Genomic DNA, 15,686 nt, shown 5'->3' with positions numbered 1-15,686 from the left:
GGGCACAAGTAAAGCCTGGTGGCCCACCAGGTTTATAATGCACTCGGGGAGACCCTGAACTTTAAAACCAACTTAAAAAATATGTGTATAACTTTTCCAAGCTCACAGAAAATATAATCAGCCCATTTGTGCTGCTTCTCTTCTAGCATCCATCCTGTGACTCTGGCGCCATACTGTCACTGTCGTTGTCTGAGTTGACAAAGCAGCTGCGGGAAGGTTCACTGTGCCCGGAGGATGTGTTTTACTCCTACATGCAAAAGGTCCAGTCTCCATTCTGACATTTTTACCATCCCAGACTCTTTAACAAAAACCCCTCTTGCAATGTGATCATTATATTTTCAGTATCTGAATGCAGGTTGAATTCAAACAGCTTCTTTTCAAACAGGCTCTGGCTGTGCACAAGGAGCTGAACTGCTGCACAGAAATTTTGCTGGAGAGTTTCGACCAGCTGAGAACAACTGGCTCCAACAAGGACGGGCTGCTGTATGGCGTTCCTATCAGCATCAAAGACAATGTTTCATATAAGGTAGACAGCTGGCAGAATTTCACTGTGGTGATCTTTCTTCATTATCTGGATAAAGATGAGATTTATTGCCTTGATGTGCCACTATCTGACTCAGTCCTGTGTTCTTTCTACTTATTATCTCCCTACTACAAAGAACTACGACTGCACCTGCGGCATAATCATGAATCTGAGCCAGCCAGCCAAGAAGGATAGTGTGATTGTGGAAGTACTGAAGAAACAAGGAGCCATTCCTTTCACAAAAACCAACCTGCCACAAGCACTATTAAAGTAACTTAAAACTGTAGCATTGTTGTGACACACACATTGCGCAACCACATAAATATATCTTATGTCCTTAGTATTTATAGTTGAATCAGATTTATGACACAACGCATGACAAGCACATAACCTTTACTTTCTCACTGTATGCTGTTAAATTGGACGTCATGCACAATTGTTTTAAGTTCTTTATAACTATTTGCTAGATGTTGGATTGAGGGAATTTTAGAGATTTTTTTATTGTCTTTAAATTAAGATGTTGGCATGCATCTTTTTGTATGTCCTTTTTTGTAGGTTTGTTTTTTTAATCTGTGACTTAGATCAGACATTTTGGGTTTTCTTCCGGAAGCTTCTCACAATATTTTGCTGCACTTTTGCTCTGTCCCTCCTGACAGAACTGGTACAACGGAGTTACGTTTGTAACGTTGCTCACGCACCTTTTAATTCTGCCAACAAATTATCTCTTGAACTAANCTGTGCCCGGAGGATGTGTTTTACTCCTACATGCAAAAGGTCCAGTCTCCATTCTGACATTTTCACCATCCCATACTAGGCCTGTCACGATAACAAATTTTGCTGAGCGATTAATTGTCTAAAAAATTATTGCGATAAACGATAATATTGTTTCAAGACCAGTTGACACTGATTTAATGGATATAATAATAATGCATGTGATTTCCTGCCATAGATAGATACACTTTACTTTCAAAAGAACACATAACACTGGAACTGATAAACTAAAATAACAAAACAACCAAAAACAAAAATAAAATGGATTCTCAGTCTCCATTAACAAAAAACGTACTTGAATAAAAACTAAACAACATAAAGCCAAAGTGGAAATAAATACTGCATTCAACCAAAAGAGTGCAGATTATGAAGTCTGTATACTGTATTGCCCTTCAGTAATCACGAGATTTAAATAGAGAAGACGGGCACATCCTCACGCAGTAGCTAACACTACACGATTTTTTGCCCCTATTTTCCCCTTACGATAATCTTAGAACGTTGGGCGTTACAAGATTGTCGCTGGTGATTTCGTAACCGATCACCCTGCAGTGTGTGGTGTGTTACGGTAGATCGTCGGTTGTGGCCGCTCCGATCTAAATCGGGGGTTTTCCCCGACTGGGAGCTTAAAGCTGAATGTGACAGGTAGCCAATCAGAAAGCGCGGATTCTCCTCCGTGCTTTCTAAGGGGAAATTACGGAGGGGAATCCCAAACAGCTGACACGGCGCAACCCGAAGTCCAGCGGACATTGGAGATGATATGTGGAAACAACATTAATATTTATTCAACATTTCGTGCAAAGAATATAGAAATGACAAGGGGAGGAGTTGGAGCCAAATTGCTACCGCAGTTGATAAACCCGGTAACTTTTCAGCTGTTCTTCGTTAACGTGACAAAAATAGGTTATAATGATTTTCTTTCAGTCAGGATTTTACGCTGACTCTAGCCACATGGATCACAGGTAGATTCTAGTAAAGCACTGATTAATGTCCGATTTTAAAATTAGTTAATTGGATTTGTAGCCATTATTTTGTGCCCATGTGGCTGGACACCACACAGCACGACAAACCCGATTGAACCGTTATACCTAGGATTTCTGTCGGCTAATGTGTGGTCTCTCAGGTTTTGAAAATGGGCTGACAATCGGCCGACAACTCTTTTAGTGTGCGCTGGACATTACACTAAGGAAATAGGAAGGGAGGGTCAGTGGAGAGCACCGGAGTTGAGCCTTTTTTCATCCAGTGTCATCAACAGAAAGAAAAAAGGCAGGAAGAGACGATAAAGCCGATAATTAAAATGAGGTCGATAGGTTTAATTTATCATGCGATTAATTTATTTATCGTTTATCGCAACAGGCCTATCCCAGACGCTTTAATAAAAACCCCTCTTGCAATGTGATCATTATATTTTCAGTATCTGAATGCAGGTTGAATTCAAACAGCTTCTTTTCAAACAGGCTCTGGCTGTGCACAAGGAGCTGAACTGCTGCACAGAAATTTTGCTGGAGAGTTTCGACCAGCTGAGAACAACTGGCTCCAACAAGGACGGGCTGCTGTATGGCGTTCCTATCAGCATCAAAGACAATGTTTCATATAAGGTAGACAGCTGGCAGAATTTCACTGTGGTGATCTTTCTTTATTGTCTGGATAAAGATGAGATTTATTGCGTTGATGTGCCACTATCTGACTGTGCCCTCTGTTCTTTCTACTTATTATCTCCCTACTACAAAGAACTACGACTGCACCTGCGGCATAATCATGAATCTGAGCCAGCCAGCCAAGAAGGATAGTGTGATTGTGGAAGTACTGAAGAAACAAGGAGCCATTCCTTTCACAAAAACCAACCTGCCACAAGCACTATTAAAGTAACTTAAAACTGTAGCATTGTTGTGACACACACATTGCGCAACCACATAAATAGATCTTATGTCCTTAGTATTTATAGTTGAATCAGATTTATGACACAACGCATGACAAGCACATAACCTTTACTTTCTCACTGTATGCTGTTAAATTGGACGTCATGCACAATTGTTTTAAGTTCTTTATAACTATTTGCTAGATGTTGGATTGAGGGAATTTTAGAGATTTTTTTATTGTCTTTAAATTAAGATGTTGGCATGCATCTTTTTGTATGTCCTTTTTTGTAGGTTTTTTTTTTAATCTGTATGACTTAGATCAGACATTTTGGGTTTTCTTCCGGAAGCTTCTCACAATATTTTGCTGCACTTTTGCTCTGTCCCTCCTGACAGAACTGGTACAATGGAGTTACGTTTGTAACGTTGCTCACGCACCTTTTAATTCTGACAACAAATTATCTCTTAAACTAAAACAGGGTTTTCATGTTGGCACTCCAAAACATTAACTTTTGGAGTTAATGTTTTAGCCAGCCAAGAAGGATAGTGTGATTAACTTTTGGAGTTAATGTTTTAGAGTGCCAAAGCACTCCAAAACATTAACTTTTGGAGTTAATGTTTTAGAGTGCCAAATTTGGTACTGTAATTTTTTTAAGCTTCAAAGTAACTTAAGCTGTGCTTAAGTTACTTTGTAGCTAATTTGGTGCTATTGTTAGGGACACTGTCCTTATGGACAACACATTTATATCCAAATTTGAACTTTCTGGCTGTTGTCTTGAGATGTTTGTTCAATATTTCTACATAATATTCTTTCCTTATGATAGCATTTATTTTGTGAAGTAAACCAGTCCCTCCATCAGTCTTTCCTTTGTGTTGCTTTCAGATGCATCCACTGGTGAGCCCATAATAAATACAATTTCTTTGAACTACCTTTAAAAAAGCCACAAGATAATTATCTGAGCTTCCCAAAATTGTTTAATTTTTTTTTTTATTCTTAATTTGAAAAAAGAAAATGGTTGTGTGTCTGTTTTTACTCATTGTGTATAACTATCTGGCTTCATATGTGTCTGTCTTCTGCCTTTCGTTTGCAGTTACGATTGCAGTAACCCCATCTTTGGCCAGACGGTCAACCCCTGCAATCCCCAGAAGACCTCTGGAGGCTCCTCTGGTGGAGAGGGGGCGCTGATTGGTGGAGGGGGCTCCATTCTTGGCATTGGCAGTGACGTAGGGGGGAGCATCCGCATACCTGCCTCTTTCTGCGGCATCTGTGGCTTTAAACCCACAGCAGGCCGACTCAGGTGGGTACACTTCAGTGAGTTTTATGAATGCTTCTAACACAGTGACATGACCTTTACTCTTTGTCGCCGTTAGCTCACAGGGCATTGTTCCCATTTACCGAGGTCAAAAGTGCGGTAAGTGTTGATAGTCCTCACAATTTCACACAGTGACATATTACCGTTTTCCTGTTGAACATTTTGTTAACATTGCTGCGCCTCGTGTTGGCTTAGTGCTCTCATCTCCTGGACCCATGGCACGGGACGTGGACAGTTTAGCTCTGTGCATGCAGGCTCTGCTCTGTGACCACATGTTTTCCTTGGACCCCACTGTTCCACCTTTACCCTTTAATCTTCAGGTGTGTTCTCTGCTGTTTAAATTTTTTTTCCTTACGAAGGTTTTCTGAACAAAAAGGTTAAAAGAAGGTTTTGTCAAATATTAAGAAAGTGAATGAGGATTTTTTTTAAACTTAAAAATAAACATTGTGCTGGGATTCGACAAATGCAAATAATTTTGATGATTCTAACTGACCTTAAACAGGGAAAAAAAATTTTTCGGCTGATTTAAAGTTGGGCAATGAGGAGAGAAATTGGTTATGTATTTTTTATACAGTGTATGTAATTATCTGGTTTAACAAATAAACCAATTTACGTTTAAAAACATACATTTTAAAGGTTTAGTCTGTGCTGTTTTGTTCAGCTCAACAACAATCATGTTTCAATATGGAGTTATTGTCATTAAACCTGCCAGCTGTATCAGTTTGCCTCATTGGCCAATTTGGTGGATCAGATGATTGTGAGGCCTCTAAAGTATGTAAAGTATGGAAACACATAATCTTTTAAGCTGTTGAACTACTGACAGACTGATGCAAAATCTAAATAAATGGAAATGGCTTTTCTGCAGACATACCAGAGCTCCAAGCCTCTCAGAATCGGTTACTTTGAACACGATGGGTACACGCAGCCTCCTCCGAGCATGGTCCGCGGCCTCCGAGAGGTCAAAGCTCTGTTGGAGCAGGCTGGGCACACAGTAAGGCCACAACACACACACACACACACACCCACACACCCACACACATCTTTGCAGATAGTACTGTGAAGACCACAACTTTGTAAAACATGCAGTATTTCTGATGCGATCATCTTTGCTGTTAGGTGGTGCCTTATGAACCTCTGAGGGTGAGTCAAGCTGTCAATGAATTCATCGTCAAGGGCGTGTTTGCAGATGGAGCTGCCACCATGCTACAAAAACTGTAAGTTGTGTTTTATCATTATGTTTAAGGCATTGACTAAACCGATTATGTTTCCTTTTTGTGGAAAGTAAATCTGAGTGTACATGTCTTAAGTCCGGCAAAAGCACTAAAAGTAACATTTTGCAGGATGTGGCTAAAACATAATTAATGACTCATCCAACTTAGAGAAAGCAGGATATTCTGAACATAGCTAACACAAAGCCTGGTTAAAGATTTTTCCAGAATAAAAGTTGATGTTTTGTGAAGGACTCTTAATATTTCCTCTCAATGATTAGCATTTTCAGCACATTTTCGTCACTTTTTTTAAACAGGACAAAGTGTTTCTGTTTAAAAAAAAATCTTCCAGAGTTGGATAGTGTGTCAGAAAGCAACAGGGGGCATTTGTGATTTATGTAATAGTTTCTTTAAAAAAATAAATGTCAGTTTCCCACATATACATGTTTAAACTAAACATTTTTTTTTAAGAAAAAAAAAATAAAAAATTGGAAATTGTTTTAAAAAAATCTGCTTGGAAAGTGAGACGAAAACATCAACCACTTGTTAGTGTGTGATTCAGAAATTCTGCAATATATACAATTTGCATTGAGTTTAGCTTGTTGTAAGTAGCCATCTGATGAAATGCAAGTAATAAAAATACAAAACCTTAATTCACGTAGTGGGTTAGTGCAGCTGCAAAGAGAAAGGAAATAATCTTCAGGATGCCTGGTCTCTAAATTTGTCAATCTAGATGTGAAGTTGATGAACAGTCAGTGTCAAAAGCATTGAGATTTGGTGTCGATGGCCTAGAAACTCCAGATCTAAATCCCAATAGCTACTAGTTGTCAGTTCCTAAAAAAAACAGTCTAAAAACTTTAATGGGTCAGTAGTGGTCAAGACTGAGATGAGATCCAAATGGAGCGAATTGCAGAAGTTATGAAAACTGTAACACTGTAAATGTTGACACTTTGCATGTTGTTTTTTTTCTCAATTAAAACCTCTAAAACTCATGAAATGTTTAATTTCAGAATACCACAAAACATTTTGCAATGTTGATTCAGGAGAATGTGTGGGGGAAAAAATGTAGTCAGTTGGGGAAAATGTTGTTTTTTTCCTGCTGGTGTTTTAGTTAAACTGAAATAAGTAATCTCTTTTTACGGCAGGCTGTTACTTATTCAGCGGTTCATTGCAAAAGACATCATTAAAGTTATTGATTAACCCAGTGTTTCTCAAGCGTTTTCACAAACACTCATTGACCACATAGTTTGAAAATTCCCCACAATAACACAACATTTTAATATATGCAACCTGGAATAAAAATATTAGTCTGTTAGGTAATGAGAATGGCGGTGCTGTTTTATAAATGTGTCTAGGCCACGACAAAACCATGAAAAGCCATGGTGTTTTGAGTTAGTTATACATTTTTAAAGTGTGGATTCTAAGCTTTCCAGTGATGTCAAACACATGAAAATTAAAAAAAAAGAAGTTGTTTCACTATAAGTTTTGAGTTCATTATTAAAAAGTTTTAGGCTATTTGTAATTTAGAAGCACAATAAAAGAAAACTAGATTTGAGTTGCTTTGGTAGAAACAAAAATACTTTCCTGCACCATTAAGTGTAAAAAATTATCCACCTATTTCTATCAATTGCAGTTACCTTTTTGTGTTTATTATGTGATTAAATCATTTTTAATTGAATAAAAATAACAATAGCTGTCAACATATGAGCAGAATGTTACAAGCAAGCAAAGTCATTAAAAAACAAAGAACAGTTCTCATCATCTGAGATTTGTTCACGGCATAGAGCCGTTCAAAAGAATCAAATTGTTTGTGAATGACACAAATACTCAGCAGATATTGACTTGTTTTCTTTCCACCGGTATCTTCAGTTTTCCTTTGAGTTCCTTTGAGGTTTTAAGCCACCTGCCCACTATTACTTTTAACCACGATCCTTTGGTAAACTAACTCTACAAGTCACAAATTGAGCTCAAGTCACATCAAATAAACTACTGTTCACATGCAGTACCTTGAGGACCACTAGTTGCACCCATGGACCACAGTTTGAGAGAGACTGGATTAGTCTTTACCATTCTGTCATCACTAAAAACGACACACATTACTTAGTATTTGGTTCTGTCTAACACACCAACGCTATGCCAACGTGCCCCAGATGGCTCAGCAGACGTGATCTGAATCTGTTCTGAAGGTAGTGCGGCATTTCCAGCGAATCACGGCAGTCATCCTGCTTCTGTTTCAGGAAGGGAGGGCCTCTGGATCCCTGCCTCAAACCTCAGATTGTTCTATACTCCATCCCTACCTGGTTAAAGAGAATCCTCGTGTTCCTGCTGACGCCCTTTGTGAGTTCTGCCTCGCTGTTCCAGAAATGAGAATGCAGTGCAGATACAGATTAATTCTCATTTCATGTCATTCTCACAGTCTACTCGCGTCCCTCCCATTCTCAGCGCCCTCTGTGGAGTCAGGTGCGATGATGTCCTTTCAAATTAGCCGCTTTAGTTTTATAGTTGTCTGTCAAATTATTTGTTGAACCAAAATGCTTCCATATCCCTCCCCACCTTGATGTTCTCAGTTCCCCTGCGGAGGTTTGGAAGCAGCATGCTGCTGTGGAGGACTACATTTCTGACACGATAGCACACTGGAGGAAATGCAACATTGATGTGCTGCTCTGCCCCATGATTGGACCGGCCTTCAACTTCTTGTACTGCGGCAAACTCACGTGTACGGTTGTATGAGGAGCTCCTACTAAAACATCTGGAGATAGAAGAATAATGAATGATTTGATGAAAGAGGCTTTCTCCACACATTTTAGAGTTTTTGGATTGTCTCTTGGTGTAACAATTTAATGAATATTTGTGAAAACTTGTGCGGCTCTGCATCATCATTTTTATTAATCTCTGTATCTGGAAAACGCAGGTCCCCCAAATACTGATTTTCATTTTTTAAAATCTCTACAGTGAAAAGCATTTTTAGAATATTTTTTTTGTCACAATGTATTTAGAGTGAAAATACTTCAGGCTTGCAGAAATAGTCTTGTTTTTCTTTCCAAGTTCTGCAGTTTTCTTGGTCTGCTTTCTTTCAGGTCTCTCCAGCTTAACAATGATATACAATCTCCTTAATTTTCCGGCCGGTGCTGTCCCCGTATCCACGGTGACGGCTCAAGACGAGGAGGATCTTAAGCATCTGAAGGGCCTTTATCAGGACACCTGGGAGAAGATGCACAAAGAGGTGAGACTGTTTTGTGTAGGCCATAAAAAACCGCCAAATGCAACAAAATACATTATAGTAATTATTCTTTGAAGCTTTGTTGGACCACTAGTTTTATTTTTTGTTTTATACGTTTTTTAAGGATGTTTTACTGGATAAAAGCACCTCAAGAATTACAGAGAAATTAACTAATTAGCCAAAGATAATGAATGTTTCCCAAGCTAAAGCTGTTTATCTTTTTTTTTTTTTTTCTGTATCTCTTTTGAAGCTTTAATCACTTTGGTTGTTTCACATCTGCAGTTTCATTGCCACAGGTAAACTCTCCTCACTGATAGTTTACCCGTGGTAATGAAGTTTCCACGATAATCTCTTAGCGCATCTCGCTTATGGAAGTACCGCGTTTGTCCAGCAGGTGGCAGCAGAGACCACATGAGCACTTTGCTTGGCGTCACGTTGGACCTTTGTGTTTCAGGCTGTCAGCGGCGCTGAGGGTCTGCCCGTGGCGGTGCAGTGCGTGGCCCTGCCGTGGCAGGATGAGCTCTGCCTGCGCTTCATGAAGGAGGTGGAACAGCTTGTCAAACACAAGAAAAACTAGACCAGCGCGCGGATGTTCCGGATCCAAAAGCTGGACGGCACGTCTTAATCACACCACAGTGTTTGGTAAAGAGTCTGGTTTTTACATATGGTTTGTAAGGCAACATCTGTTGAGCAGGTTTAGAAAGTTTAAACAAATAAATCTATAATTAAAGCGATTAACGTTTGCTTTAGAGTATCTCAATACTCTAGCTCGAACGGCATGGTCATTCTCCTTTAGAGTAATGAATGAACTGTCACTTTTTTATTTTTGGAGCTATAAAAGTCTACTCAGTCTGTTAATAAATCATGTGCAACCACTGTTAAACACTATTCACCCCCCCTTCAAATAAAGTGTCACCGCTAATTTTGATCAATTTTTCTCAAATGTAAAGTTTTCTTCATGAGTTTTTCACCATAGATATTTCTGTCCATAAATACGCTGATTATTATAAACAGAACATGGATTTTAGATTCACAATTTAGTGTTAATTAGGCTTGGAAAAATTAGGTTTTTGTTCTGTTTTTCCATCTCAGAGTGCGTTTGATGGCTCACACTTGGGCATAACCAAAAGATAATTGAAAACTTACCCCAATGCGTAAGTAAACACAGCAAATAACGTGTAACGCATTGTAAAAATGAGTACAGATTTGAAAATAATATGAGTGTTTTTGTAATTTAAATATTTTATGTAATCAAATGAATGAGAATAAAGTTGAATTTTTCTTTGAAAAGGCTGTTTTACAGTAAAGCCTGCAGCTCAGTTAATGTTACAGTCATTTAAAATGAAGTTATGCATTTTCAAGACACCTGTGTGCTTTCAAAGACACGAAACCTCTTTCTTTTTCCTCTCCACGTCCTCATCACTGAGCGGCACACGAGTGAAGATCGTTTTTATTCATATTCAAGATGGTTTATGCAGTGATGCCATAGCAGACAACGGAAAAGAGATAAAGGAGACTAATGACACATGGCGCCTCCATCTCCAAGGCCAGTGCGCCGTGTCCTCATATAGTGATTACCCTGTGCTATTGTAAATATGTGTTTCTGTGTTGGGTTTACATAAATTTACATATGTGTGAAAACACCCCTGGAATGGGAAACCATTAGAGTCGATGTCAGCATTTTCCATTACGGTCCCTCTTTCTTTTTCTTCTTTTATTTCCCAGCCGTCTACCCCAAATGGAAATGGGCCCGTCGTGCACATAGTGGAGGACGGAGGGCACATTAGGTGTGGAGGAGAGCAGGAATTGAGAGGTTGTTCTTAGTATTATCTGCAGCACATAGAGAGAAAGTGTGCCTCTCGCTGTGCCACTCAGTCAGGGTGCATTAAGCCTTAAGAGGCAGTGAAGAGACTCAGTTCTTCAGAGGGAACTTGACATTGTTCATAAATCCCTCTGGATCTGAAACTGAATTAATGGCACACACGCATATATGCACTATCTCAACTCGTCCCATTTTATACGTCGGCAATTTAATCATTGTGTGTATTTTATTGAAGTAAACGGTGTGATTATTTATGTAGCGCAGTACAAAAAAAAAAAAAAAATACCATGCATTATCACAGAGGGCATTGTCCAGAAGATAATTTATTATTTTATCAATTATTGCACTGTGAGCTTTTAGAAAATGTCCCAAATTATATTTGGGAACTGTAACTTTTATTTTTTTATGTTTAAGAATAGCCAATTAAAATGTTTACTTTTACATCATAATAGTAGAATTGGATAGTCACAGTGGATTAATTGAACGATTGATTAACTGTTGTTTATGTCATGTAAGTGAGCACTATACCTCTCCTCGAGATTGCATAATAACCAGTGGCAGTCATACTATGTTAAGAAATTGATGCCTTTTAAAATAGAATATGAATATTAAAAACACAACTTGCAAATAAATAATTGGGTAGTCATTAAATAAATGCCAATGAGACTCTTTTCAGATCAGAAAAAAAACCTTTAAGCAGGTAGTAAACATATTTTTTTAATAACTAAGTGGAAAATAATCTTTAACAGAAATGGAAGTTGTTAAAGAATGTGTAAAAACATCTACACTATGTGTTTCACTTAGCAAATTTACTTAGTGACAAATAAACCTTTGAAGAACATTCTAATTAACTGAGCATGAATATAGACAGAAATATTTCTGTCATATCAGCACCATCCACACCACTGATGGGAAAGACTTTGTTCAGTATGATAGTTTTCGGCTGCTCATAGTTTTTTTTCATGCAGGCCAACGAATTTAAAGATGGTCTCATGTGACAAAAACCCAGCTTGATTTGCAAATCCAAAACTACCTAACAAGTAACATGGGGTAAATTCTTTCACTTGGTGTCAGTGTCTATTCTTGTGACAGGGCGTAAAGGTGTTAAAAATGTTGTCGCTGTCCAGGCTTCTTGTTCTTAGAAGGTTACAAGCAAGAAGTGCCAGGTCACCGATTCAGCTTTTCCCATCATCGATCCACATAGTCTTTTTTTTCCACAAAATATACTGTACATACAGCTCAATAACATAACATGAAATATTAAAGGTATTTTTATATGGGTTGCACGGTGTTGGCAGCATTGTTGCCTGACAGCAAGAAAGTCCTGGGTTTGAATTCTGGCCTGGGGTCTTTCTGCATGGAGCGCTTGGTCTTCCTCCTGCAGGCCAAAATCATGACTGTTACGATAACTGGTCACTCTAAACTGTCCTGCATATCAGCAAGTAGTTCAGTGCTGGCGTTGTGTCAATTCATTATTTTCTGAAATGTGGGGTTTAACAAATGGTTACATTTTCCCACTAGCTCTTTCACTTGCTTGTTACCTGAGATTAGGCCATAGGCTAAGATTGGATCCAATTGTTCTACGCTTTTTACTTAATTCATTACTCAGTTTACTGTTACTGACATTTTAGATGGTTTCTAGGTTTAATATAATAACAAACAGACTAAAACAGTACATCAAGTAAAAAAATAAAATAAAATAACACCTGGAAAATGTATTCATGCAGGATATGAGTATTCCAGTGCAAAGTTTCCAGTTTAACAAGTTTTGCCTGAAAAGTTCCAAAAGGAAAAAGTGACGGAGTTTGGAAAGTTAGCTTTCTGGCCAAGCCGAACCTGTTGTAATCAAACAGCAGAAGCATCCAGCGGTCCCAGGAGGACAAAGTGTTCTTTCATGTAACGTCTCATTGATAAGAGCAGCAAACACCTCATTTACAGCAACCTTAGGCTATAAGATCAGGTACTTTAAAAGCCATCCCGACACATTCAGACCTTGCCTGTGTGCAAGCAAACAAAACACCTTTATATCAACACAACTAAACTAGGATGATTCTGTCTTAATGTCCCATTTCAGGGACCGAGGAGCCCAATAGTCTTTATGACTCTGTAGAATTGCAGCTCGTGATGTTGGACGCAGCGGGGGGGTGCTTCCTGCCTTTTCAGATGATCAAAGAGACAAGTTCACCCTGCAACCAGAGCCACTTACAGGCGACATCAAGAAGCTGCGAGATTGGCAGCTTTTTCGTCTTTGGTCCATTTCGTCAGCCATTACTACCAGCAGAGGCAATGTGCTGTGGCGGAGCAGACAGGGGAGGGGAAGGCAGATTAACAGAGAGCTGATACAGGTGTACAGGCGGTATCAAACGGCAGCCCTGTCAATACAGCAGGCTCCAGATTTCTTCAGACGGGGCTGGGCTCCTAGAAGTGTAGCCACTTGATTTAACTATGACAGGATTAACTGGAGCTCCGTATGATTTCCTCAGATTCTGTGACTCAACAATTCAGTGATCCACGCTCTATCGGCTTTGAAGGCCCCTATCCCAAGTTTCAAAGGCTTACCTTCGGACAAGGTGCATTCTTTTCTCCCTTGCGGTTCCGCTTTCCAGCTTTTCTGCTGCATTCAGTTGTTCGCCAGCCCCCCGCGTTTCGCGCCGACTGCGGCGTCCTCCCTTCTCTGCACATCTGCTAGGTTTGGGGTTTCCTTTCTTCCCTCCAGCTCCTTGCTTGGCCCGAGGCCCTTATAGCCAAATTGGTTTACATTGCAGAGATAAATGCTCTGCAAATGCGCTTAAACACGTACAGTAAAAAATGCAGACAGTGCGTGTCAGGATTATCACCCTAGTTGGAGGTGGTGGGGGGGTGGGTGGGTGAGAGAAAGGAGAGCATCTCTGGCACAAAGCTGAGGGAGCCGAAGTGGAGCCTGCAGATACAGTCCATCTCATCCACTTCTCAGGAGGAAAAAAAAAAGGAGGATTTAGCATTTGCATGCCAGTCTGTAATTCCTGGCATTATATAACTTGTCGACAACAATCAAACTCCTGTGACATTGTGGAAGTATTGTTTCGCAGGGGTGAGCAATGTGTGGAGTTGCACTTTGCTGGGCTGGTGGTGCGCGGGCCAAGATGATTGGCAGAGACCACCAGGTCTGTCAACCAAAACAGCGTCAGCTTGAGCTGAAAAACACGGATTTTGATTTTTACCATTATTAGTTTTGAGGTGAGACGTTGCTGCCTCGAGAAGGGGTGGATAACCTCAAATCTTTGCAGAGATCAGGTTTTGTTGATTCACCGTGCAGCGTGCGACGACACACAGACAATCCCTTCGTTGAAATGTGTGCGTACTGTCAACAGCGGTTAAAGTGTGCAGGAGGAGGCATTGCTTCCAAACTTTGTGCTGTGGTGCATTTCCATTCGTCAGAATCTTTATTCTGACCCTTTAGGAGTATATTTCTGGAATTTAAAAATGCAATCCCGGTCCGATAACGTGCATCATGCAGCTGAAGCTTGCGCCTCATATGAAAATTATCGACAAACAGGATTGTTGCAAAATAAAATCATATTGTGTAATATAAAGTATGTGGCTTGGTATGAAGTACATAAAAAAATGGCGGGATTGCATAATAATTCAAACTATTTTAAATTAGATAAGAAACTAAGATTGAGGTGAGATAAGAAAGATAAGAAACTAAATTACATATTAAAAGATATTATTTTGACTTCTACAATTCCAGACAACCACAAACAGCGTATTTTACTGCGCTGTAATGTGATAGATAGACCAACACAACGTAGTGCATAATGTGTAAAGAGATTGAAAAATGGTTTTCATAAAACTTTAATACCTCTAAAGTTTGATGTACTTTGTGCCAACTCATTCATTCAACAGCCACTTCTCCATTATTCTTTGCAAACTAGTTCACGCTAAACTTAGACCGCATGGTTGGTCTGTGAGCAGTTTTAAAGCCTTGCCAAATTTTATCAGTCAGAATAAGACTATACTTTTACTAGGCCATGTTAAAACCTGGGCATGTTTTCTCTGAACCATTCCACTGCCTCTGCCTGAATGTTTGAGTTCACTGCCTAAACGTTTCTACAGTCATCTTCCAAGACTCAAAGCATATCCCCATAGCATGATTACACCACCTCCATGTTTAATGGAAGGGATGGTGAGTAAGGGCTTTCTTTTTGCCTGCATTCCTTAAATTTGCAGAATTCAGGTCAGAGTGAATTCACTTGAGAATTTGAGGCAGGACTGAAGAACTGATGTTCGGACTTTCCACTGAATCTGACAGAACTTGGGCAATTTTGCTAAAAAATGATGTGCAAAAATAATTCAATCTCAGCGTGCAAAGCTGGCATTCTGAACATCGAAACTAATATCTTTAACATGGGCCTCTCACTACTGATAGCAGCTAAACCGCAGTTAAAAATAAAATGAAAAATAAGCATCAGAATAGAGGGCCTTTGTTGTAGAAGGATGTGTTCTGAGGCATGAACTGATGATAAACTATGACACAAGAAACATCCAGTAGAAAATGAACTTTCAATAGTATTTTACACCAGGTTTTAGCTCCCCCTTCCCTTCAAACTAAAGAATAGGTCATTGACCTTTCTGACTTCATAATTAATATTTACACAATTTAGGCCTCAACAATCCAACCTATAATTATCAGTGAAAGTAAAGGCAAGTTAGACAAGTCTACAAGTGTGTACGAAACCTTCCCACAAATCTGTGCAGACAGCCAGAGCTTATCTAGAGTGGATTCAGAAGAAACAGCTTTCTTCCTTCCCACCTGCTGCTGCTGCTGTCGTCCCCGTTTGGCTGTCTCTGTCCGCCGGCTTTAGTGTAAAAATTAAAAAAAAAAAAAAAAAAAAAAAAACCCCCCCATGTTCTTTTTTTTAGATTAGGCTTTTTAACTTCCAAAAAAAAAAAAAAAAAACTAGTCCATGTTCTTTTTTTTAGATTAGGCTTTTTAA

At 39.3% G+C, this 15,686-nt stretch overlaps 1 protein-coding gene and 1 long non-coding RNA gene across 3 annotated transcripts in view; one reads left to right on the top strand and one right to left on the bottom strand.

The window, feature by feature from the left end:
* Positions 1-9,820, top strand: part of faah (fatty acid amide hydrolase) — a 10,919-nt gene extending 1,099 nt beyond the window's left edge. Inside the window, exons 2-14 of one of the 2 annotated variants that reach the window (XM_007558697.2) lie at positions 147-260; positions 386-526; positions 660-793; positions 4,239-4,445; positions 4,519-4,559; positions 4,656-4,780; positions 5,326-5,451; positions 5,577-5,674; positions 7,906-8,005; positions 8,085-8,128; positions 8,236-8,384; positions 8,746-8,891; positions 9,343-9,820. In XM_007558697.2, the coding sequence (XP_007558759.1) occupies positions 147-260; positions 386-526; positions 660-793; positions 4,239-4,445; positions 4,519-4,559; positions 4,656-4,780; positions 5,326-5,451; positions 5,577-5,674; positions 7,906-8,005; positions 8,085-8,128; positions 8,236-8,384; positions 8,746-8,891; positions 9,343-9,465 (1,548 nt within the window). In that variant the 3' untranslated portion in view covers positions 9,466-9,820. Of the gene's footprint in view, positions 1-146; positions 261-385; positions 527-659; positions 794-1,264; positions 1,298-2,748; positions 2,890-3,022; positions 3,157-4,238; positions 4,446-4,518; positions 4,560-4,655; positions 4,781-5,325; positions 5,452-5,576; positions 5,675-7,905; positions 8,006-8,084; positions 8,129-8,235; positions 8,385-8,745; positions 8,892-9,342 lie in introns of those variants that run through there. The other variant, XM_007558698.2, reaches the window with a different exon arrangement.
* Positions 9,660-11,012, bottom strand: LOC107836947 (uncharacterized). The gene is made up of 2 exons (XR_001662921.1): positions 9,805-11,012; positions 9,660-9,773 (listed from the first exon to the last, which is right to left on the bottom strand). It is a non-coding gene; the product is annotated as an uncharacterized LOC107836947 (long non-coding RNA).
* Positions 11,013-15,686: the final 4,674 nt, after the last annotated feature.

The sequence above is a fragment of the Poecilia formosa genome, unplaced genomic scaffold, assembly GCF_000485575.1.
Source record: "Poecilia formosa unplaced genomic scaffold, Poecilia_formosa-5.1.2 Scaffold98, whole genome shotgun sequence".
Lineage (NCBI taxonomy): Eukaryota > Metazoa > Chordata > Actinopteri > Cyprinodontiformes > Poeciliidae > Poecilia > Poecilia formosa.
The sequence above is the reverse complement of the archived record's forward strand: the minus strand, read 5'-3'. Positions and strand labels throughout refer to the sequence as shown.